At 37.9% G+C, this 27,389-nt stretch overlaps 1 protein-coding gene across 2 annotated transcripts in view; it reads right to left on the reverse strand.

Moving 5' to 3' along the window:
- HHAT (hedgehog acyltransferase) overlaps positions 1 to 27,389 on the reverse strand; it is a 147,136-nt gene that overhangs the window by 47,669 nt on the left and 72,078 nt on the right. For both annotated transcript variants that reach the window (XM_063390738.1, XM_063390737.1), the window contains 2 exons: positions 25,538 to 25,739; positions 10,783 to 10,927 (listed from right to left, as the gene is read on the reverse strand). In XM_063390738.1, the coding sequence (XP_063246808.1) occupies positions 10,783 to 10,927; positions 25,538 to 25,739 (347 nt within the window). The remainder of the gene's footprint in view (positions 1 to 10,782; positions 10,928 to 25,537; positions 25,740 to 27,389) is intronic.

Genomic DNA, 27,389 nt, shown 5'->3' on the forward strand with positions numbered 1-27,389 from the left:
AATGGAAGACAGTGTATTAAATAAAAACTACCCTATTATTTGAAATCCATTACTTTCTTGGAAGAACATACTTGAGGAATTTCTCTGCTCTGAAAATTATAATTATTTCACTACAGAATGAGCTGCAAGTATCAGAAGTAATTTGTAAAATAACTAGGAATGCTTATGATGATCTCTGACTTTACAACTGGCTTTAAGGCATTAATATTTCTTGCATTTATTTAGCCTAATATCTCAGGTACTTTCTGTTACTCAAAGATGGGTGTACATGCACTAACAGAAAATTGGAATATTTCTAGGATTATTAAGTCAATTCTGGGAACTGTCCTATTTAGTACTCTATTTCTATCTGATCCAACAGACCTTAGGTAGACCCAAACCATGCACTTCATGTATTCAAATGGTCATCACAAGTCACCCCCATGATCGCACTGGAGAGCATGGTGTCCCAGGGGTGCAGCTTCTGCAGGAGACAGAACCAAGGTTTTAGGAGACAACAGATATTTCTCCATTTTCCCAGGGGAAGATGGTTTAAAAACATAGTAGAGCCACATGCCTCCCTGCTTATCCATCCTTTACAGGTACCACATTAAACAGCAAGATTATCAGTGGCTGGTGTAGCACTGAGGAAAAAAATGCAGCTGTTTAGGGAAGAGACACACTTCTGCCTCGTAGTGCTTCCATAGGGACAGCAGAGCTGTTTGTTCCACCATATGGTGCTGTTGCTCACAGGGTTTGATAATGTCCACATAAAGTTTGTTACATTCCAAGTTCAGCATGAACTTACATCCCAGCTCTGCAGAGTTTCAGGTCTTTGTTGGCTGGTGCAAAGTGCCTTAAGAAAACATGTCCTAGCATGTGATGTAGTAGTTAATGGGATGACAGGAGGTAGAAGCCATTTTACAGAACTGTCAGCACTTACAAGGGTATAAGTCTATAGATTTTATTAAACACGTGTACAAGACGTTGCTCTCTCCCTCTTAAAAAAACCCAAACAAACACTAAACAAACCCTCTCCCAACACCCAACAGTAAAAACAAGGCTGAAACAACCCACTTTTTCTGGGTTCTTGTACTTTTAGCTTCTCTTTTCTTTAAAGCAGCAGCTACTTAAAGATGGTTGAAATAAATTCATTCAGAAATTAAAAAGAAAAAATGCTAAAGTAGTCTGAGACAACAATTTTTGCTTGTGAACCTAGAACAAAACTATAGGCAAAACAGCATTACTATAAAAATGCAGCAGAATTGTTTTTACTATTGCTATAGCATAGTAAAAATCCTCTTTGGCTTCTTCAGTGAGAAAAATAAGCTCTTAACTGCTTTTCATGCCTGTGCACAGGCAACACTAGTTTTAGAAGATCAGCCTCCTCTGCAGCCCATGCATCTTTACAAGATTGTCATCACCTCTGACTTTGCTGGTAGAGGTGCAAGAATCAATGAACACTGCTAGAATTCTCAGTCTCAAGCTGATATGCAGGGCTGACATTTGGAGCAACAAAAAAGTGTATTTTTTTGCAATAAATCAAGAAAATTTGATCTAGCAGGCTCCAAGTGGCAGTAATTGTGAAATACCACAATGCTGTTTTAACATTACTTTTCAGGAAATAAACAACTTAGAAAGTTGTCATGAAAATCTCAATGATTGCAAAGCTAAATACAGCTGGTGTTCCAGTTCCTGCTGTGAGAAGGTTGCCTTCTGTGCACGGGAACTGTTCTCTCAAAAAAGCATTTGAAAGAAAAAGTGCAAGTCAGGACTAGTTCAAATCTGAAGACAAATGAAAGAGGCTGACAGACAAAAGAAACAGGATTCAATGACAAGAAAGAAGTAGCACCTACAAGACTCCTGGAAATTCCTGAATACAGAAAAGAAAGAAATTACATCATTCCTCTTAAAACTTTTCCTGATTGTTGTGCATGTCAGCTGAAATAATGTCTCTTACTACTCAGATACATACATGCCACCAAAACCGTGAGTTCACTTACTTATAAATTTCCCAATAAGCACCGTGACCAATAAAACAGCACTTCAAGTATTCAATACCCAGATATGTTACTTTGGGCCACTGTGAGGCTTTTGCTGTGTATGGCAAAAATACGTGGGAATGAGAAGGCAAAGCTGAATTTCCCACTGATAAGTGGTCATGAGGTCATGGCAATTTCAAGTTTTTTGACGCAAAAATTAGTTTTGTTCTTTTTATGTCCAAGCTACGTTTAAGGCATAAAGAGTCCACACATTGAAACTGCTTCAGCCCCTGAAAGACTATGCTAAAACAGCACATGCTGACCTGCCACGCCAGCAGAACAAGTGCGTTTGGTGGCATCATTCATTCCAGCTTCCACACTAAGCATGTTGCTACCAGCAAGGTTACATCTCTAAGATGGACTTGGCCAACCTACTACAACAATTGCTCATCATACCATACTGTACTTCACTAGCAACATCACAGCAATTTAAAAAAAGGTTCTATGAACCTTGCCAGAGTAATTGAAAATATGGGGGCATTTTGCCTATGATCAGGAAAGCTCACAGAGTGGTAAACTTATATTTTTATGAAAGAGCTGCAAATTGACAAGAAGGCAGCATGATGTAGGAACAACTCCTCATTTTCTGTGTGCAGGTAGTTTATTTAGTCGTCTAAGTCAGATGCAGCACAATGGACAACAGTGAACTCTATGTGCAGTCACAGTGTGGACTGCCCTGCATTTTTTTTTCACTTGTGCATGCACTATGTAAAACAAAGGCTTTAATAAAATATATGAAATACAGATATATTTAATAAAATATTATTTAATAATAATATATTTAATATTAAATAAAATACAGATATATTTAATAAAATAAATAAGATATGTCTGCACATGTTCTGGAACTTTCTAGATAAAAAGATCTTTCTGCATTAATTTGGTTGCAGGATCACGTCATAAGAATCTAAAGACAAAGACAAATGGCAAACTACTGAGATTCAACAGCAAGAATTGAATTTAAACATAGCATTGCTCCAACAATTTTCACATAGAAGAGAGGCTCAAACCAACATAATTCAACCAAACACGGCAGAATACACTTTACTGTTTCAATTCTGAACAAAATGCCCCCCCAAATATTTGAATATTTGCTTTTACACACCTGTCATCCTTTGGGAGGTGCAGGGAAAAAAAACCAAATATCGCCTCCTTATTGCTGCAGACCAAAATTAATTTTTCTTGGTATTTTGCCAGTTCACATCCCAATGAACTGCACCCACTAAACAAGGTCACAGAAATGATTGTGAAAACAAGTTTCCTCTGTACTTGAAGAAGAATGAATCACTTCAAAAAATGTGACATCTTCAGTAATATTTCTGCCACTATGCAATATTTCTTCGAATTATGCAATTCATCAATACAATGTTCATAAATGTATTTTTAGAAAAAAATGACCCTAAGTAAGTTTCTGCGCAACAGCAGCAATTGGGATTTCTCAGTGAAAGTGAAAATCTGGAGGAACAAGAATGCTGGAAGACCATATGAAAGATACTCTACAACAGAATTTTCCAAACCAAAACAAGGGCCATCTGAGACTCCGAACTGCCAATCATGGAAGCAGCCCTCCTTTTGCTTTCAGCTGCTAGGAAATTTGAGCAAACTCCTTGCAAGAGATGCATAGAATAGACAGTGAAGTATCACACAGATACCCCAGCTGACAGGTTTCATGGATTCCTCTGAGTTCCTTTGCTGCATGATTTCGCTCCTCCTGCACCTTTAAACCCCTTTATAGCTAGATAATTACATGTATCATTGCAACTCATTTCAGAAGTTGTTATGTGCAATATGGCTCCTAAGACATTGTTGTATATTATCTAACAAGACCTCAGAGCACAAGCATCCAACCAACCTCTGCTGAATAATGAGTTCTAACTACTTTGCTCCACCTCTTCCCTCAGCCCTTAAAATGTGCTAAAGCTATGATCTAATCTAAATGGCAGTACTCCGTTTCTGCAGGATGAGGTCCTAGGAACTGATTATCCTGACACTTTCTAGCTACACTCCTTACTGCAGCAAATGAGGCATACAATCAAATACTTATTGATGGGAAGACATGATCTTGTTTGAGCCAGACCAGAACATACAACTACCAATACAGGAATCTCTCACAGCAGTGGAGCTGCACAATAAGTAACTCATAGTTTTTAAATTATTTAGTTGTTGAACTTAGGCATCTCTACTATTAATACACAAATGAGTTTTTGTAGAGCAACAACCTAATTTCACTGTCTTCACAACCAAGGGCAACACTTCTAAAGGCAACAATAGCTCAGGACAATGCCTTGAAAGATGTTGATGCCACTGCAATTCTCAACTCATGCACCAAGTGATTTACATAAAATGAAACACGTATAGATTGTTGGAATAATCTTCAGTCCTGTAATATAGTGTAATTATACAATTGGCATAATTTTATTTTAATATTATAAGATAATGGTCTATTGTTTCTGCCAGAGTAAGGCAAAAAATCCACACTTAGGCATATTACATCAAATGTGTTACATCAGACTCTTTGTTTCACTCATACCTCTGAATCTGGAATGTCATGATTGTGGAAATTCCCAGTTGCATATCAGTGCCTAAGACGCCCTCGAAACACGATCTGAGATTGCTGTCCAGCACAGCTGGGAAGAAGTCCAAAGTCTTTCTGCCTCTATAAGGTAGGTAAGGTGCTAATGAGCACATCTTTTATTTTTCCTATAAATTAACTAATTATCTGAATTCCGATTAGCATAGAACATGATTTTGCTTCAAGGCAAGCTGAAAGGGAAAACTGGAGGCAAAACAAAGGCATCACCATCTTCAATTAGTGAACAAATATTAGACATGGAGAAATAAATTTTGGTTTTGCTTTAAAAATCTCTAATTGTTGATGAACTGTCTAATGAAAACAGGGCTTGGAATGGGTCTTGAGGCCATTTAGAGATTACTCCTACATCATGATGAGGTCAGTATTTTCTACACTGCTTGACAGTCTACCTGAAGACTGTCCTCTGAAGCTGGCAATCCAAGAGTTTACCTAGGTAATGCCATAGAATCACAGAATATCCAGAGCTGGAACTGGAAGGGACCCACAAGGATCACTGAAGTGCAACTCCTTGCTACATTTTACAGGGTTTTTTCTCCTTCTCCTGACCCCACTGATGACCAGAATATCTTGGTAAAATTTAATTCGCAGAAACTTTTATGTATCCATATCTCCCCTCAATACTTTTCGCTCAAAACATAACAATATCATTTATTCAGGATCATGGCCCTAAACTTCCAATTGTGTTGTATTTCCTTCTCCTTAAATGTCAGCCTACTGCTTTTTTAAACTGCAGTAACAAAAGCACACATATTTTAACTTTAGGCTTCAGAACATCATGTAGGAGAAGAGGTTAACTTAGCTGTCAATGCATCTTTGTACAAGGTCTATTTTTGCTGTAGGTGGTACAATGCTGTTGAGGCACAAAGTTCACAATCTGGTAGAGCAGTCAAACATCCTTCATTGCAGGACTTCTGCCCAGCCAACCATCCTGTACCCCTGCAGTAAATCATTCCTAACTGAGGGTGAAATTCACTCTTTGCTGGATGTCTACTAAAGGACACCTTCTCAAAGGTTGGGTGTCCAATCTAATCTAAACTAGGCCATACAAAATGCCCTTGAACGCAGTGAAGAGTGACAGTGCATCTTACCCCATGCTAAGGCATGCTAAGACACACATGAGCTGAACTGCCCTCCAGAGAGGCACTCCTCACAATCTGGCAAGGTAAATTGGATAGCTAAAGTACTGGTTTACAGTTAAGTTAAAGCTGTCCAATTTTCAGACAGCCGTTCAAAGTAAAATACACCTGAAATGCACCGTGTGCTTTCCTCATTGATCTGGACTCTGTTCCTTGTAAACCAGAAAAAGATCAGGAAGAATTTTAGACTTTTACCACCCAATATATTTACATCCCCTCCCAGCCTAATGCCTTCATCCATGTTTGGTAAAAAATTTCAGTCTCTTAACCAAAAGCACTGCATAGTGCTGGTTGCAGGAGTGAGCCCTTCCAATGAGAACCTTTCTTGCTGGAACATCTCATTTTGAAGGAAGAATTGATTAACTATAGAGAATACAGGATTAAAAATGGTTTGTTACATAGAAGATATTTCTCCTACTTTTCTTATTAGACATTTGTGACATTTTCCCTCATGAGAAGATTCTTACTAAAGAAAGATCAAAGTAAATGCTTGCCAAAGGAACTTTTTTCTATGCAAATAACAGGGCCAAACTACATTTTAGAAACAAGCACTAAGGCTGGCCTGAACAGAAAGAACAGAGAGAATTTTGAGAACAAAATTAAGAACAAATACTCATACACATAAGACACACAGACCTGTGCTCTGATAATTTTGACACCAGTGATTTTAATGATGCACAAAATTATTTTTAAAGCCAGATAAAATTTTACAAGAGTAAATGAAAGAAATACTAAAAAATACATACTCAGATATCAACTCTCCTTGTTTGTGGTATGGGAACTGTGGAAAGCACTGCCAAAGCTTCAAAACAGTTCAAGTATCAGTCAAATAAGAATCCCAGGAAACTTCATCCAAATCCTGTTCCTAAATGGAATTCACAAAGCTTTGATAACTTGTCTAGTTCTCCTTGAACTGACTGTGCTGGCCCTGATGTTTAAGTGCTTTCATATCCATATCTTTTCTTCCCCACCATCTGAAAACGGTAGAGATTTATGACAACATTCACTCTTTGCAAAAGAATAGAATAGATCCTCTTCAGTAACTAAAGAGTAAACTAGAAGTGCATTTCATACATCTTAAGCTTCAGTAAAACTTTCTTTTACGAGCTTGTTGGTTTCAATTTGCATCACTGTCACACACACACTAGCAGGAAGCTGCTCTTCAAACACTGTTTTTCAGTATTATAAAATAGAACTGTGAATTTCTGACTATGAAGTGCTGTCGGCTGGGCATTTAGGGCCTTACGATACTTGGAAGATCTGAAAATGCCACACACAACATCTTAGGGTGCACCTAAACCTGCAGATCTGATTTCTGCTCTGAGATGTATTTTATTATTGGAGCTCAGCATATATGTTCTTAACTAATTTTTTTAGTGATCTACAAATGCCAATTACATTTACAAGCTGTGAAGCACATATCTGTTCTCCTGTACATGTACAGATCCCTGTAGACATAATTCTGTGGGATTTGAACAAAGGAAAGGAATTGACTACTCTTTGCAGCTGATAGTGCACAGTTGGTCAGTTTTGTTTCCACATATCTCTATTCTTGACCTCAGAGGGATTTTATGTCACACTATGAGGTGCTGTAAGCCTTCTGCCACCTCAGTCAACCAAGCTCAAATCCTGCTGGCAGGTTCCTGAGAATGTAGAGATGTCCTCCCAATGCAAGTGTCCACTCTCTGGTTTTAGAGTTGTGCAAAACCCTGCTTAGGTTTCCTAAATCAAGGCAAATTTCAAAGAGATGAAAAAGATTTTAAATAGAGGATATTGTTTCTAATATTTTAACCTGAAATTCACAGAGTATCTTCTTTCTTCTTGACCCAAAGCTAACAATTATTGACTCAAAGCATCTAGATACATATTTAGCAGATCTCAGTAATGTACTGGACATTGTAACATTGCTTTATCTACCAAGTGAAAAGACACATATATGGGTATTATGTACAAAAGAGCTCTGGGGGGTCCTTTGCCAGATTTCTAGGCTATACTCCACAAGACTATGACAAAATGTCAACATCTGTTCTAATCAAAGCTCTCCAGAATCATAATGCACAAAAGAAAATTTTCATTATTGGGAACTTCATATTGCTTTCATCACACCAGAAATGAAGTACAGAGATAAAAACCCAAAAAAATGCCCTCCTGCCTAACAGAACATGCAGCCACCACCACCACCCTTAGTTCTAACAAGTCAAGCATATCCCCAGTGAATTTTTCATAAAGGTGAAGACAAAAGCTTGAGATCAAGCCAAGTAGCCAGATCATCTCATCTGTTCTTGGGCTGACAAATGAATAATCAAAGAGTATGCATTTGTAGTGTTTAGTTTGGTCCGTAAATATTGATGAATTGCATTCACCAGAAGAGTGCAGACTACAAAGAAATTTATTTAACTTTAGCTTTTAGCATTGCACACTCCAAATGTAGATTTTTGTCTCTCTTACAGACCAGCACTTAAATTTAGTTGAAACTGAAGACCAAGCTTTGAATAGTCTTTCTGGATTTGACTGGCCTGCAGTCATAGAATCATTGAATGGCTTGGGTTGGAAGGGACCTGAAAGAACATCTAGTTCCAGCCCCCTGCCATGGGCAGTTATTCCCCCCTCTAGACCAGGCAGGTCAGAGATCCATCCAGCTTGACATTGGACACTTCCAGGGATAGGCCATCCACAACTTCTCTGGATAATCTGTTCCAGTGCCTCACCACCTTTACAGGGAAGAATTTCTTCTTAGTATCTAATCTAAACTTACCCTCTTTCAGTTTGAAGCCATTCCCCCTCATCCTGTCACTACACGCTTTTGTAAAAAGTCTCTTTCCATCTTTCTTGTAGGCTCCCTTCAGCTACTGGAAGGCCACAATTAGGTCACCCCAGAGCCTTCTCTTCTGCAGGCTGAACAATCCCAACTCTCTCAGCATTTCTTCACAGGAGAAATCCTCCATCCTTCTGCTCATTTTTGTGGACCTGCTTCAACAGGTCCATGTCCTTCCTGTGCTGGGGACCCCGGTGCTGGACACAGCACTGCAGGAGGGGTCTCACCAGAGGAGAGCAGAGAGGCAGAATCCCCCTCCTTGGCCTGCTGCCCAGGCTCCTTTTGGTGTAGCCCAGGACATGTTTGGCTTTCTGGGCTGCCAGTGCACGTGGCTGGGTCATGTCCAACAGCACCCTCAAGTCTCTCACTGCAGAGCTGCTCTTGATCTGTTCATCCCCTAGCCTGGACCTTTACCAGAGTTCACCCCATTTATTCCACAGTAAGAAAACCATGATGGATCAGGTGTGTAGATGCAATCATATTTTAGTGGATGTTTCAGTTATTACATGGGAGTTGTCAGCACAACAATGCAGGTAAACAATACACTCACAGTCATCTGAGTGATCAAGTAATAGAGGCATTATAAAGCTTGCAAAGCTAAACACTGAGATTTCTACTAGTGGAGTATGAGCTGCACTAAGCAAAAGCTTTCATCAAAGTTCTAAAAATAAAGTTAATGTGATTAAAACATCATGGAAACAAAGATGCAAATGACTAAACTAATTTCCTATTCCTGTCTTAGATGACTGCTACCTAATTCTTAAGTAACTCTATGTATTCAAGTGCAGGAGGAACAGATCAAAGAACTACTCCCCCATCCCATCAAAGAAAAAAAAACAGATCTAGAAAAACAATCAATAATTGATTCTGGTTTAATTGAATATTGTTATACTTGATAAACCATTGTCCTTCATCAGTTGCAAACCCCAGCATAACTGCTAACCCTTTTAACAAGGAAGGCATACTTTCTTGATATATATTCTCATATAATATATAGATTGCATTATGGAAATAATTTGTGGAGCTATAAGCCTAAGATAAAAAATTTCACTAGTCCTTTTTTTTCTTTTAATAAATAAGAAGAGATGTCTAAATTTACTTTCAACCTTTTCCCTCAGCTTATTTTCTACTATTAGCCAACTAACTGGAAGGAAACAATTTAAGAGAAAACAAAGCCTTTCAAAAAAAACCAGAAAACAAGCATTTTATTCTTTAAAGAGCAAAAACTAGTACTCCCTCTTTCCTGCCCAGTACTAACAAAAAGCTTCACTTTCATATATTTCATGATAAAAATGTTCCCTTCTTCAAGCTCTTTGAATGTTTGGGTTTTTTTCTTTTAGTTCAGAATATACTGTTCCATTCATGCACATAACTTTATCTTTAAGGTTTTCACCATTTTGGGATGCTTAAGTAGGATCTTGGAACTCCAGAGCTGATTTCTAAGCCGTTGAAAGGAATAAGAGGCAAAAACACTGCAATAGACAGTGGTGGTCTTTTTAAGAGAGCACTTCTGGGTGCAGAAGTCTATAAGTACTTCCCTCAAGAGGAAGAAATATTCCTCTACAAGATCTTCATTTGACTGGCAGCAGTAAGAACCAAAAAAGAAAACTGGTCCTACTTACACTGGCAAAAAAATTAAAGCTCGACTTGTCTCCTGAGTCAGCTCAGAGCACAACGTCCCACACTGCTTATTCAGCAGCACCACAGGCTGATACTGTCACCCAAGTTGCCCTGTCCCCTCACTTGTCCTCAATAGTAAGAGGGTCCCCAATCTGAAATCACATTCACTAAAAAAAAAAAACAACAAACAATTAATTGCTCAAGTACGCTGTGTGATGCAGATCTTACCCACTAACCATCCACAGAATCTATGGGGTTGGCTTTAGTATGTCTATTTTTAGTGATGTGGGTGCAAAATGCAGAGAGGGGAAAAAATTCAACTTAGTAACTTGTCACACAGCAATACTTAATCTTCAGTGATTTCACTTGACAGAGAAGCGGGACAGTCCTCCTTCTAGATTTGAATGTGAGAAAGGCAATGTTTCTTTGTAGTCATGCAGCCTGCAGAGTTATTTAAATTTCCTCAGATTTTTGATAGTTCTGACCAGAAAAAAATTAACTCCCAAATAGTGCATTGAGAGAAAAACCTGGCTCAGCCCACCCAGGGTAACATTTGGAACATTCTCTTATCTAAAAAGCACATAAAAATAAACTTGCCTTCCATAAAGATCCTGTTCCAGTAGATTTTTCCAACTTGATTTCCTCCAAGAAATATCAGATTTGATAAAATCAGCATTGAAGTGCTAACAGATGCGAGGACAGCATGAAGCCGACGACGAAATCTTGGCGAGAAGAAACGTTCCTGAGGGGCAAAACAAAAGGTGCAGATGAAGTTAACAATCCCTGCAAATTTTTAAGTAGCATTAGAAAAAAGCATTGCCATTACAACAAACAACTTTCATACAGAAGTTCAAATCATTACGGAACAGATCCCAAAGATTTTTAAATATCTAACAGAACTGCTCACCAATGCCATTCAAGTTGGAGTAAGGCTTCCTGATTAAAAGCAGTCTGGAATCATAGTTATGGCTGGAAGTGACCTCTGGAACGATCAAAGTAGGGTCAGCTAGAGAAGGCTGCTCAGGGCTGTATCTCTTTTTGAGGATTTTGAATATCCCCAGTGATGAAGGCTGCCCAACCTCGCTGGGCAAACCCTCACAATAAAAGAGATTTTTTTGTGTTTAAATGTACTTTTATGTTTAAGTTGGATTTCAGTCTGTGTCCCCTGCCTTTTGTCCTGTCACTGAATACCACATAGAAAAGTCTGCAGTGGGGTATTTATACACATGGATAAGATTCCCCTGAGCCTTCTCTCCTCCAGGCTGAACAGTCCCAGCTCTCTCAGCTTCTCCTCCTACAGCAGAGGTTTCAGTCCCTTTACTATTAGTCCCTTGGCTGGACTCAATCCAGCAGGTTCAGTCCCTGTTGCAGGGAGCCCAGAACAGGACACAGTTCTATATATTCAGTGGATTAATTCTTATTTTACAAAATATGCTCCTTGATTAATTTTTGCTGACAGATGTGACCAGTAGCAACATTCTTCTGGGGTGGGTGATAGTTCTACTAGGATCCAATATAGAGCAAAGCACATCAGTACACAGCAAACAGCATCAAACAACTTCAGAAGTCATTAATTCTCAGGTTGATTAATAAGACATCACAGAAAGATTCTAGAATCAGATTAGATCTGGTTATAACAGTGACTCTTAACAAACAGATACCTCTAAAAAAAGGTTCACATATACATGCAATCTCAAATTTCCTTTTCAGTGCAAATGTTACTGCTCATATTCAAGAAGTGTAATTATCCAGATTTTGGTACTGTTGTTCTAATGATACAAATAAAGTAGGTCTCTCTCCACCATATACTAGTTGACATTTTTCTGAATCTGTATTTTGCATTATCACCTGAGGCGTGAGTGCAGCATGGAGACAGCAAGAAGACAGTAAAAGAAGGATGAGGAAGTTTTAGCTTCCTCCATTATTCAGCTGCTAGAGGAAAATTTAAAGAACATTACAGCACTTCACCAAGAAATACTGTCTCATCACTACATAAGGAAAAATATCATGTACATTGTGGCCCCAGGCTGAAAGCCGCTGTACACAGTGCTTGAATTTACAAAAGATTGAATGCTTTGTGTGAAGTGATGAGCATTTTCCAGGGCATGCAAAATAAGGGAAGTATCAGGGGTGCTCAGCCTTCATGTCATAAATGGTGACACTGCAGAAAACAAAGTCTTGTGACTGCAGCATCAAAAAACAGAAAGGGCAATATTTAATCTTTAATAGCTACAGGCAGACCAGAATTCATGCTCAGATACCTGAAACAACATAAACACATGCTCAAAACACACCTAAAAATAAATTCCCAGACAATTAAATTGGTCCTTCTGTAAGCATCAAAACAAATGTTTCAACTGCTAGGTTATAAAGAGACAAATCTTCAAATAAATGACAGTTACAGGCATAGAAATACAATTTCAACATATTAGTGCAAAGTAATCTCTGGGAAATTGAACGTTAGCCTTGGTCAGAACTATATCTAGTATATGAGTCAGTCTGAGTCAGCACAAAAATGAGGACAGACAAGGTTTAAGGACAAGTGCTCTGTATCAGTCAGTATGTACAATAGAGCAATAGACAATCTTCAGCATGCTACGAAAAATAGTCATGTATGAAGAGACTGAGATTTTTCTCTGAAAATTCTGGATGAGAACTAGGGCATGATAGGAGAGAGGTAGAGAATATTCAACAATTATATAAATATTCGCAGACACAGACAGTTGAGTTAGTGAAAGAACTTTTTCCCTTTCTAGTACTTCACATCTCCAAAGCTATCTAAGGACATTGGATACATTCTCCTTCTGTTCACACACACATAGAGGACAGCTTAAGTTTGTCTCTTCCTGAAAGGCATACTTTGAATGTATGGTCGCACACACGAAAAATGTATGCCTTTTTAGAATGTGTAAGTGTAGGCACACAGAGAAAACATTTGAAATCATGCTATGAAATCCATGTCAACAGCAAAGTCTAAATAAGGACAAGTTACGATCATGCTTGCTTGAATTAACCTGCAGCTCAAATAGTGCATTCTCTATAATCAGGTTCACTCTTCCTTTGTCTATCAAAATAACTTGTCAACTCCAAGGAAAAACAGTTTTAATTAAGAAAGGGAAAAAAATCCTCTGCTAAAGCAGTAGAAAGAGTTGGAGATGGACAACCCATCAGACAGCTGGTGTTTAACTGCATTTTCTATTAAGGTACTGATTAGACTTGGTAAGCTTCTAAAGTTTGCCTGTTTTACAACCCAAAGGAGTACAGCTAAAATAACATAAATAGCTAAAAAAGCCCTGCTACCTTTTTTTAAATGAATACAGTTACTAAAAAATAAATTAAACTGTCATATATAGTACATCACCTTTTACAGAAGTGCTGCACATTAAACAAGGCAAGTTAAATGTAGTATAGACCATAAAAGCCCTTAGCCATTTATAAGGTATAAAAGAGCAGTTTATGACAGACACAGTTTAGACAATCACTGAATCTTCACTGGGTTTTGCTGTAGCTAATTTCCATTAGCTTTCCTAGGCATTGATCCAAAAAGCAGTACACATTTTCCTGACAGTCTTTGATGTCAATGCAGATTTTACTCAGCTGCTATGAAAGTAAAAAAGAAAACTTTATTTAAACATCTCCAACCATCTAGAATAAGCTAACTGGGAAAGAACCCCAGCAGGTAGCGTGCTCAGATTAACATATTGGAAGCAGTATTTAGCAATGAAAAAGAAATTAGGTTGGTCTAGATAACTCATAACAACAATTTTATTTAAGTATCTACAAGCTTGCAAGTTTTGTGAACGTACAGCAAGCTGTCTACATCAAAGCAAAATTTTAAAAACCCTCCACATCCACAACTCTTCATTAAGCCATTTAATACTTTTAACAATATGCTCCATTACAGCAATATAAACAACTGCTATGGATTTGTGGTGTTCCTCTGGATTTTACTGCTGTCTCTTTCTCTCTCCTCTTTCTTGCTGGAAATACAGCCAGAAGATAAGAGTGGCAATCTTGTGTTAAAATGACAATAAAACCATGGCTGCCTGGCTGAAACCCTGATTTGCATCCCTCCTCACCACTCCGTCTTATAATCTCACATCAATACTTTACCATATTTTACTTTTAGTAATCACCAGCATTCCCACCTCCCTCATACATAGTGAAATAAATGGACTCTAACATTTAAACCACACAAAAAAAAATAGATATACTGTCATGATCCTCAGCCCAAATGCATGCAGCATGACATAGAAGGTGACTTGTAAAACATTGCTTCAGGCAACCTTTCCTGAGTGGAAACCGAATGGAGTTTGGGTTATTATTGCAAACCTATTCCTGCTCTACATGAAGATTAGCCTCACACATTTTTGCCAGATGTTGGGAAAAACTTCCCTCTGCACATTGTTTGGTCTAGCAAAATTGGCTGCCATCAGAGCTCTCCTAACTTTGCAGCCTTTGCAGCCATCTTACAAAAATAAATAATACTATCATGTACTAGGGTACCTTGGCAAGCAAATCTTGTATGTTTGTGAGTGGAGGAGGAAGACAGGTGTGAAAAGAAATTGCACAGTCCAAACATTTCCATTCCTAAATCCATTTCCACTTACACATGCATTTCACATTTAGCATCACAGAGAAAACCAAGGCCCAAATGGGAAGCTTTTATAATGGTTGTCTCTTGAGAAAGCTGATGAAGAACAACACACACCAGAATAGATCATTTAGATGAGAATTAAGAGTTAAGGTACAGGACATGGTGGAATTTTGAGTTAGAGAGAAAATATTTAATTTGCTCTGCAACCTCATTACACCGCTATGAGCACAAAATACACAAAAATGGCAGGAGAAGTGGCTTCAGGCAGCAGAGCAGAATTTAAAGGAACTTCTCTCGAGTGTCAGTTAGAACTACCAACACTAAATTCGCATTTTTACAGGACTGTTCATGATGATATCACTGAATGGCATGGGAAGATTAAATTGAAGGTCCAGGTAAATGCATTTATTTCTCTGAGCTAGCCAACAACAGAGAGAAAGCTGTGAGGAAGACTGACCAGAATAAGTAATCCAGCCTTCCAGATGGAAGCTGGCAGTGACGGGACAAGTCACATGTAGTGACAGGACAACAGAGAATGACTTCAAATGGAAGAGCTTAGCTTTAGATTAGAAATTAGAAAAACATTCTTTACTATAACGATGGTGAGGCACTGGTTGCCCACAGAAGTTGTGGATGCCCCATCCCTGGAAATGGTCAAGGCCAGGCTGGATGGATCTCTGAGCAATCTGATCTAGTAGAAAGCGTCCCTGTCCATGGAAGGGGGTTGGAACTAGATGATATTTAAGGTCCCTTCCAACTCAAACTATTCTACGATTCTATGAAGTTGAGGAGATACTTCAGACTGAATTCTGTACAGCAGTCAAAACTAGGCAGTCCTATACACAATATCACATAGAAGTTTTTTACAGAAATGGATCCCTCAGTATTTTATCAGGGAAGCAATCCTACATTTTCCTACATCAACAAACTCTTGAACTTTTTCTAGCAAAATTGGCATCATGGTGATTTGTCATATCACAAAGGCTCGTTACTGGGAGGGCCGCTGAATCCAACTGCAGTGACTTGTTCTGGGAGCAGGTCCCAAGCATCACACTGGGTTAGGGAGGACTCAGGAAGAGGTGCACATGTTTTCTACCATCCTGCAAACCCAGCTTGATGACAGAGTGACAAGTAGCAGGAAGTCTCCCCTGACAGACATTAGCTGGTAACTTCTTGGCAAACACTCATAAGATGGAAAATATCTTCATGTGTTGCATTTGCAAAACATCTCATTTATAGAGCTGTTCTGAGACAGATTAAAGAAAACTTCTCCATAAAATCAGTGACGTTATCGAGCTTGCTTATACTAAAAATACTTTAACAAGTCCCATGTAAAGGAATTCAATTTCCTGCAATTTAAGAGAGAGTCTATCTTCATGGAGTAAAGCAGAGATTCATAACATTTACATCTTTATGAACTACCCATAGAGAGAATTGATCATCCAAGCACATGGCAAAACAAAAGTGTATGACAAAATTGGAGAAGCAGCTGAATTATTTCTTATGTGAACATATGTACTGTGGAAGAAGACTGTCAGATACTATGATCAGAGTGATATGAAACATACTTGATACTACAAACTGCACAACTAGAGATTACATTATTCTATTTTCATCTGCCTTTGTTTTTTAAGGATCAAGATAACCTAGAACAAATTTTAGAAGGGATTTCTTTTTTTAAAAGCATACAAGATTTTATTACTATCTGTTCTAGAGACTTCATTTTCTCCGACTCAAACCTATCAGCCAAATAAGATATAGAAACTGCAGTATTTGTTGTACTGAAGAAACAGAGGAAATTAACTACCATGAAAACAACACCTAGTCCTGCATTATCTTTCATTGCCTCTCCTAGACTATGAGAGGAGACTAAGTGTGCTTCCTACAATTCCATTCTTTCAATTTCCTCAAGGTTTTTATTAGACAAATAATGCTTAAAATCTGACGCAACATTGACTCATCTTTACATCACAAAAACTAAATTAAACATCTTTTATTTAGGGTTTACAAGGACTTTTGGGAGTAGGGGATGGATGGGTAAAACGTTTGTGAGTAAAGCTGTCCAGTACAGGAGAGGTACAGGTGGTGTTCTTATGCATATCAACAAAGAGCTTAGAAAAAGCCTCAACGTTTCTTTTACTAGTGCAATTTTCTGAGCTTCAGTTTTCACCCTCCATTGTACCCCAACTAAAGGATAAGCCCCTCTCACAACTTCCATACTTTTCTACATAAGGGATACCAACCAGTCAATCTTTAAGGTGCCAGCCCTCATCAAGTACTCTCTTTTAGAAAATGTGCTCTGGTAAATTACAAGCCAAGTCTTCAGTGCCCCTGAACCCCAGGAATCTCCACATCACCGCAAGAGCCAACACCCCAATACATATCCTGAATCTGGGTCATCCGCAATGCAGCCATTTGCCAAAAATAACGGGACAGCAAAAAAACAGGAGCATGGCTGAAAAGCTGAAAGAGAGTGAGGAGCAGATGGGACAGTGGGAAGGGAGGCAACACATCCTGACTAACAGTCACCGGCTATTTTATCTATCTGCAGTTCGGCACACTGAAATGGAGGGCAGGGTGTGACTGAGCAGCTGGGGGAGCAGATGGGATGGAGGAAAGGCTGAAAATTGTGACAAAGCTCTGCCAAACAGAACGTCAATTTATTTAATTTTTAAAGTGAGCAGTAGAAATAAAGATGGGTTGGGTCCAAGCAATGGAGCATCTTATGTTTGTTAATACACACTGTCAGTGGGCAATGGGTCATAGTGACAAAAGTGTGTTTGGGAGCCTGCAGAAACAAAGGGAGGGACTACACGTGCTCATTAATGATAGTAGATCAGGCTTGGAGATCAACAGGGGCCAGGGAAAGGCAGCTCCTGAGAGGCTGACATCTCAATATGGTACACATTCCTGCACTCTGAAGCTGAGGGACAGATGTTCAACAGAGTAAGAGTAGAGATTGTAGCACAGAACAGATGAGCAAGAAAAATAGAGAAATTTGGTTGAACACGTGCACAAAATAATAATTTATGAAATAATCTAAAAGAAACTGTGGTTTTCTTTTTTTCCAGGGCTGCAACATACCAAGACAAGAGCAGGCCTGCAAGAGGAAAGGGAACAAGATGTGTTAGCAAATCTTATCCATCAATAACTTCCACATAAAAATTTTACTTTCTCATCAACATACACTGTACCCTTCAGTAATCATGGTAATCATTCCTGTTTGTTCTATTCTTCACCTAATTCTAACCTAGAAACATCCCCTTTTTTCCAGTTTGCTTCATTTTTCTGACATTTCATTTTGCTTGCAGTTTTTCCCTTCCTTCTACCCAACCTGAAATGTGGCTTGAGGTCATATTCCATTTCTTTCCAAGGTATATACTTTCCTTCCAAAGCAAAGGTAAAAATTAGCTCCTGGAAGGTTCCCACACAAAAGCAGGAACTGAAAGCATTTTTCCAAGAGGCAGGATGATACAAACAACCTGTAATTCCCTACATAACTCCTATAAAAAGAGGACCACACAATTAAAATCAAGCAGCTGTCAGTTAAGATCTATTTTCGCAAATAGAACTTGATTCTGAATTTAGGAATAAATGCTATATATAGTATTTGAGAAGATACTCATCTTCTCTATTGATGTCTTACTAAACATTCACTCAACAAAACGCTGTCTTGCACTAGCACCATTTCATTTTTAGATTTTCCAAAAGATCTACATTTATAGCATCTCTCAGCAAAGAGCCAACTCCCCCTTCTGTTTGAAGAAAGCCTCCTACCAGCTTGTATGTATCCACTACACTTACAGATGCGTGTGTGAAAGTTCGACATACACACAAGTAAATTTCTGTACTTTTACATTTAACTCTTCACTCTCAAAGAACCTGCCCATTTATTCTTTTTTAAGTGGTAGCTTGTGAAAAGTGCAAAATGAACTGCACTGAAATGCACCATCCTCTTTTATGTTTAAAGCAGGGAATTCAGCTGAGTAATGGCAGTGTACACACTCCTGTAAATGTGTCTCAGCTCTCATTGATTGAGAGATTTGTGCATTCTTCTGTGACCAGGTCCTTGACATCCCTGCTTTTGGTTTTTGGGATGTCATTCTGTCCATGCTGATTCTCTTGGTTCTCGCATCCACATTTAACATTTTTACCTTTTAAATTGTAATCTAGTTGGCAAGGAATCTCATTTCACCAATCAGTAATGAACTATGATCTTGCCCCTTATGACTGTTACCAAATAAATAATACACAGTAATAATCCCTATGGAGACATCTGATAAACACTCTCAGCAAATAAAGACCATGCTTTCCCTGCAGCAAGGTTCTGTAGCTCAAGACAGAGCAGGAAGACCAGAGAGCAACCACTCCTCAGGACTTTTAACTCATATTTCTGACATATTCTCATATTGCTGACATCTATTGCCTGGACTAACTTTTGAGGCAAACCACAGAGGGAGGCTGTATTCACGTAAAAGTAACAAAGAAGCAGATAAGCAGCATCATCCTGCCTTGTTCTCACACTATAGCATGATTTACTTGCTTTTCAAACAGCATTACTGACCGAGCACCAGAAAACTGCCCAATGTCTCCAAAATGGAAGAGGAAATAAATAACGCTGGTAGGTGGGAGAAATGTTGGGGTTCTTTTATGACAACCAAGCAGCTATGCCAGGGGCTTTCCAGCTGACATTGCTGTCTGGAGCAGAGCAGTAATCATACCAGAAAAATCACAATGGTTTCTCCACTTCTGGCATCAAAAATAATATTTCTTGCAAAGATTAGACAATAAAAAAAAGCCTCAAAAGGTAGAAAACAATAGAATGTTATCTCTGAAATATTTCTGCAGTACTTTTTGTCATTCATCAGACAAAAGTCTGTATCACATTGCATATACTTGTCCCTCTACAACATTTTTAGTCTTTGTTACTGAGTTTGACAAGTTCCCTCAGCAAAGAAAACCAATGCCACAATTCAAGTGTGTGACCACGTGAGCACTTTTTAGCAGGGCACTCAAAACGTTATGAGATTTACTTCTCATTAAGAGAAATGACCACAGGAGGATGGAGAAGAGAGAAGATAAAATCAAGCAAAAGCAGAAATATGGCAAGGATTGCTTGACTCAGAACTATTGCTAGCAAATCTGGAAGTCACTGGACTGACTAGGATGCATCAGGCAACCCTTATTTACCTTTGATGGTCTTTCAGCATCTCAGTACAAAACAGCACTTTGACTCAACTTACTGCTTCTAAGTACCAAAGACCAGTAGTCACAAATCTGCCCTGAATAATGTTCACATCTAGAAGAACAATTTTCCACTGATTTTGAGTCAGAGTATGTCTACTTTGAATAGTAAAGATTTCTGGTTAGAGCAATGATATGGCTGAACTTAAAGTCAGGGTGGGGAGTAGGGAGTGGGTGGCAAGCCCCTTCCCCTAGTTTGGGTTTTGACATTATGGTTGGTACCTAGTCTCAAAACCCAATTCTGCATTAGAGAATAAGAGTCTGATTAAGGGAATTTGTTCATTCTTAGAAAGTGAAGCAATAAACTCAACACAATTCTACAGCAAATACAAAAATGTTATGGAGAAAGTACCATTGACAATGCTTGTCACCATGCTATGTGATATATGTATCACATATATACATATGCATATGTATAATATATATTTTATATATATTATTATTATAATATAATATATATGCGTATATATATGTTTACATGTGTATATATACATATATATGTATACACATGTATATATGTGTGTGTGTATATACATATACACACACACATATATATACTTATATATGTGTAATATATTTACGAATTATACAAAACTATTGGAAAAAAGAAAAGGCCAGAGTGGCTTGACAATAGTAAACAAGTGATTTAAATACTTTTTCAACCAAATGAAGTAAGAGGAAGATCAAAGCCCAGTGCGTGCTGAAGAACAGCTGTTAGGGTCTTTATTTATTGCAGAGATCTTATTAAAGATTTAATCTTGCAAGGTGGTCAACAAACATACCTCCCTTGAATGACTTCGTAGTGTTTAGTCAGATCCTGTCTCTATTGAAGAAGGAAAATTTACTTGTCTCATGGTAGTTTAAAGTGAGTTCTACTTGCAAAAACAAATTCTGACACTTACAGGAAATAATTACTCGTTTTTCAATGTATATGGGACATATACATTGAATATACATTGTACATATATATGGTTGTGAAACACACAGGCACTGCCATCTTGGTTAGGTTGAATGTGTGCCCTAGCATAGCCTCAATAATTAAGGCAGCAGAACCCAATTGGCTTCTTTGTCTCACTGCTCTTAAACACAAAGGTTCAGTCTGCTACCCCACACTGTTTATGCACATTTACAAGTGGGAGGTTTCAAGTAGTTGAGTTCCTCCTCTTCCACTTCCTTTCATTGGCTTTTGTCTCTTACACTATTGCTTTGGGTGCTTTTCAGATTCCTCTCCGTGACTCAAAGCATCTAGGAATAAAATAATGCAAGAAAGTAGAGCTTTCTGCTGGGATAAAGAGCTAGATCAGCTGAGCAAAGATTCCAGCAGGAAGGTGTGAGGAGGAGGAAGTGGTGAGACTGCAAGGAAGGGAGGAAAGAGAAATTTAACTTTTCCTCCTTCAACAGCAATGAGCTTTTAATTCAGTTGAATTCCCTATGGAACCAGAGCCCAGAGGTCAGGCTAACCAGTCAGAACCTTTCCATGCTCCACACCAGCTGTCTGCAGGATCACTGTACAATGCATAACTTATTATAAGGTGTCCAACAGAACAAATAGGGCAAACAAAATTAAGCAGAGGAAAAAAATAAAAACAGACAAAAAACACCTCACCCCACCCAAACTATGAAAATCATCTAAAATTGCGCTCTGTGGAAAGCTGAGGATTCCAGAGAGTTGTCATTGACATCATCTTTGGTGTACAAAATGTGATGTGATCTTTTAACTACAGGGACACATGTAGAGAATTCATTCCTCTGGGGAAAAGAAGAATGTAACACACTAACGAAGTCTAATCTAAACCACTAAGTAAAACATGGATATCCTACAAAATACTGCCTCTTTTGCAAAGAGAGGCTGGGTAGGAAACGACACCATATTGAAATGGACTTAATTAGTGCACCTCATTGCAGCCATAAATGAAAATGTAGAAATCAAAATATCCTCCACTTGAAAAGCCAAAATAATCTCAAAGATAGTAAAAATTCAAAATACGCCATGCATAAAATTAGTTGGTTTGCCAAAATGAAATGTTTATGGCGTATTTAGTTTCTTACCAAATAAATCTAAAAATAAGATCTTGAACTAGAAATTCATCATAGTATGATTTTGAGAAGAGATCTTTATGTCTCAATTAAAAAAATTCTTGCTAGACTGAATGACATGTTTTCACTTAATTAAAGAACTAAAAAGATAAATGTTGCTATTTCAATTTGGATTAAAACATTAATTTTATCAATCTGCCAGCTTCCCTCCCTTTGCTACATCTTCCTTTTGAATGGTTTCCAAATATTTCTTTTTCAAAAATCCATTGATTTAAAGGTGTTGCCAGCTACTATAAGGTTTAACTCATTCTAAATCTATTTTTGTACCAAGATCTAATTTTTTTATAGATCTGTTTTTCTATAGATCATTTTCCTTAAGTAAAGAGAAGGAAAAACTTTAAATCACTGGGAGAATGTTAGTCATTAGCACTTCCTTTCATAAATCAGACGCATTATTTATTAAAAGTCCATACAAATTCTGTCATTGATTTCAAATGAGTTACTACTTGAGTCTGTTCATCTGTAAGAAATTAAAATAGAAACAGTGAAGCAAAGCTCTACTTTGCTCAGTACAGTTCTAAATACCACCTGGAAAAGTAAAAAAACAAAAGAACTGACAAAAACACAATGAAACTTCTCCCATTTAACATGAAGTTCCCAGATCTGCCCTATCTTAGGATCTAATTTACTGAGAACTTACATGTAATAAATAGTCAGAAAAGAGATGGAGATAACTTCTCACACAACTTAGTGAAACACTGAAGTAGACAAGAGTGTAAGCTGAAAAAGATGTAAGCAAGAGCATCAGCTCTTCTAGAGCTGAACACAGGAAGCCAGCCAATGGCTTGAAACCAGTTCAAATTAAAGGTTCCAGAACCGATTTTTTGGGTCGGGGAATTTACTGTTTTCAGTACACATTTGTTTATATGTTGATTTTACTTCCCACAAATAATAACTGTGCTGCTTTGTTCATTCTAGCTCAATATGCCTGAGATAATATTTAAAACCTGTCAGACTGCTACAAAAGTGTTAATTCCCCGTATTGTGCCTGTTTCAAGCATTTGGACTGAAACTACCATAAAATCTGCATAAATATAAGAGATATATACATATATATATTTAGTCAACACAAGGATTCAGGGAAAGGATGAGACCTGAATGTGCTCTGTTTTGATTTTTCATCTTCCCTTTGCAAGAGAATCGAGACAATATAGCATGACAGGAAAAAAAAAGGGGGCAGTTTTGATACCATTCTTGTTACTCTTAGTGATTAATTCACTCTTAAAAACAAAGTAGAATTAAAATTCAACTTATACCTCTAGATTTATTCTATTTTGCTAATGAAACACCTCCTGCTCAACTGCAGGCATACTATATGAGGAGGTTTGGTGAACAGAACAGGTTAAAAAAAGCATAAACCTGTGCTCTGTATTTTTTCAAAAACTCATCTGCTATTCTGAAGACAAAAATAGACTTTCCTTTTCAAAAATAGCCCTCAAGAGCCAACACAGCAACTGAGTGAAGCACAAGAATGCAAAGGATTTCAGCTCGTCAACAGATGAAATTTAAGTGTAAAACCCATCCCCCAGAAGAGGGTCTCCAACACCACCGTCATTAGACTTGCAGCACATCCCTCACTGAGACAGGATTATAGGCATGTTTCCAAAAAACAGATTAAAAGGGGGAAGAGGAAATTTATACAGGGCACTGGGAAATTTTCGGTTTCTTTTAAATGTGGTACATCTCAGAAAATGTTATATCACTCTGCCCCTTGATAAGGAAAAAGCAAAGTCCAACTACTTATCTGTCTCCCAGTATCAGTGTTCAAGAAGAAAACGGGAGTTAGTTGGAAGAGTGAGGAGAGAGCAATAATGAGTGGTTTGTCGCTCATGTTCTTGTAGAGAAACCTTCAAGGCACAAGGCAAATCATGACTCAGCCGTAACTGCAGTGAGTTCTGTCTCGTGCACTAATGTAGATGCCAAAACTATGCACATTAAAAATTCTGGTTTCAGAATTATTTCACAAAACAATATGAAAGCGTCTTCTAAAGGTCTACAGCTACATTTCCAAATAGAAATAAGAAACAAAGGAGACATGGAAGACACTGGATAGGCCTTTAAAAACACTGGATGAGAACAAGGTGGAGGAAAGGGGTAAAATGTACTTGGTTAGGGAGTTCATACAAAAAACAACTCTACAGCTGGGAGCAGATAACTAGAACTAGAACTACATGTTAGAAACTAATCCACAACTAATATATACTCCACCTTTATAATGTCATTATCATTATTATTTCTATGGTACGTAAGAAATTAATTCCCTGGGAGTTTTATCAACATTTCTAACACAGTGACATCAGATACCAAAAGCAAGCCCCTACTCTTTTATTTCCTACTACAGCTAGATGCCTAAAACAGTACATTGTTTTCCAGTCCAGAGACAAACATATGCAGCTGGTCAGATGGTGAAGCTCAGTTTCACCCTAGAGGGAGGATTAATGGATCTGATAAATTCATTCTCTAGGAAGGTAAAAATCTGCTTCCAGACTATCACTGAAATTGCAGTGATGGACAATTGGGTGATATAAGGTAGCACTGGCTACTAAATTATTGAGCTGTATCAGCTGCCACACACAGGATGCCACAGTGAAAACTGAAATGGGTAGGATGGAAGACCAGCATTATTCCTTGAGCATCAGGACTTCATCAGGCTGCAGAGTGAGTCTCCACAAAAACAACAATATCTAGGAGTATGACGTCTGTGCAATTATCACTACTAAGGAAGCAAGACATATGAATTATTTACTCCTACAAACAGTTATTAGAAGATTTGGGACTTAGTAGTGAGCAAACCTGCAGAATAAAATAACCATCAAAATTAAAATAGTGGGTTTTGCATCTAATTGCACATCAAAGTCAATTTTGTCCTTTGGAAATTGCAGTATGAAGGTCAAAAGTACGAGTAAAATGAAAATATCAGAGGATTTCAAGGCAAAATAATGTTTTCTTTACTTGGCTCTTTAGTGGCATAAGATTTCCCAGTGTAAGCTTGTTCCCAGGTGCAAGCAGCTGCTATACATACATTTGTCCAGGAAACACATGGTTAGAAATATACACTCCTAATTTTAGTGAAGATGAATATTTTAAGGCCATCCTGAGTGAAATCAGAATACAAATGTTAAAACTGGCTTCTGTTCATCCATATACAACGTGACAAGCATTTGCTTACTCTAGGACTGAAGAGGAAGCTTTTAAGACCATGCATATTTCACCATCTGCTTTGCTGCTACTTTGCAAAATTCTAGTGTTATGAACTAGTTATTACCTCAGATACTGGAGGGTGGGCAAGGGAATGCTAACTCTGTCTGTGATCCCCGAATTTTAGTCTTGCTTTAACCAAACGAGTAACCAGAAACTTCAGATGAGCATGGAGCCAGGAAGTAAGAATATGAAATGGAGAGAGATTCAACTTACAATTAAATCTTGAATAAGTGAAATTGAAAGTATCCTCTTGGTGCCATTTTCCACAATTACTCCAAGCCAATTAAGTGCACCCCAGTACCACAAATAACTCTGTCCTCCATGCCAGTAGCTTACGAAGGCAAAAGTGAGGGCTGTAGAGAATAGTGTTCCAAGCAAACTGGACTGAGATCCTCCCATTGGAACATAAATGTACCTGTAGGTGAAATGACAAATAAGCAATGCTGTTAGAGATTCCACAGAAATCTCAGAAAAACATCCACCACAGAACAAATGTGTCAATTTGTAGCATAAAAAAAAAGTGAAAAACTACCTGACGTGCTCTATTTACAGAGCTTGCCCTATTTTCTGCAAAGCTGTAGACCACTTCATGAAACATGTGTATGTACTATTTGGCAAAAGGAAAATTTTGTGGTCCTGGGAACTCTGCATTAGGCAAATATAAAGCACAAATTACACTCCCAAAACACCAAATAGCAAATATTCAGATTTTTTTAAACTGGAATAGTTCTAAGTCAACTACAGAAATTACCTGTAATCTTCATGTGAATTTAAATTATAAGATTAACATAAAAATTTAAAATATTATATAAAGTCCTATACAGTCACAACCCATAGACTGTTTCCCACATATAAGAAATGTAGATGCATGCAAACATATTTTATTACTAAAAGGTTGTAATTTCTTTCATTTAAAATATTTTATTAAAAATTATGTGAACTGTTAATATGTCCTATCTGGTTCTTCTATTATACTCTCAGGATCATGTCAGTCTGATGCCATTTGGAGCACTCATACCAAAAAAAAAGCCTGGAAACCCATATGAAGCACTCTGCATGTAATTATAGTCTGCATTTAAACTGAACCCAGGAGTCATCACCTTAGTCATTAATTGATGTTTATCAGTGTCCAGAAAGCAGTGCTCCTTCAGAAAAAATACCAGAAGCAATGGGATTCTGAAAGCTGACACTATTTTGTGGGTCACTTCGTTTCCAGCCTGAAGAGCTACATCCACTCCCATCATTTTTTGATTAAGGCATGACCACTGGCCAGATACTGTCTGAGAGAGTTGCCTATTTCTGTCAACACTCTGAAGAAGCCCATTAGGCAGGAGAGTCAGCAACCACCCAGCTCATGGGTACCAGCAAGGAGATGTGGATCTGAGAACCACCAGTGACAGCTCTCCTCTGCTGTCATTCCTTTGGCATGACACTCTGTACTCATATTTGAGACTATTCCTACTTGCTAAGATAATTCAAGGATTTTTTTCCAGTGAAATTTTTATCTCTGGTTATCAGTTTTCCTATTCAGACATAAATAGTACCTTAAAAATTTCAAAGGGAAATTAACACACTGCTTTATTCCTACTGTTAGGAAGTAAGAAAATAAACAGTGGAGTAAAATACAGTCATGAACATAATTAAAGGGTAAACAAAAAAGTCATTTAAAAAAACAAGTGTCAAATGCTCCAAATTCTTTCTTAGCATAACATCAATACACCTTTTTACTTCAATCTGCTACAAGGAACATCTGATTACATGTTTTTCAGTATAGGTGTGCTTTTTAACTAAGCATGTGAAAATAAATAGAAATTAAGATCAATAGTTTCCATTTATGTTGTGCTTTTCTTCTCCCTCTCCCTCCTATGTTTGAACAGTGTGGCAATAACAGACACTTGCAATTGCAATCAATTAATCTAATGGCAGAGAGGTTTATCTTAGCAGTCTGCAAGCAGTGAATTTCCTGTGGGGCTGTGGCACAGAGGGTAAAGAGAGCAGAGCCACAGACTCTGCTGCTTCAGTAAATTCCTTCTATACAAAGGATTACAGACTTAGAAAGACTAAG

The sequence above is a fragment of the Prinia subflava genome, chromosome 2, assembly GCF_021018805.1.
Source record: "Prinia subflava isolate CZ2003 ecotype Zambia chromosome 2, Cam_Psub_1.2, whole genome shotgun sequence".
Taxonomy (NCBI): Eukaryota; Metazoa; Chordata; class Aves; order Passeriformes; family Cisticolidae; genus Prinia; species Prinia subflava.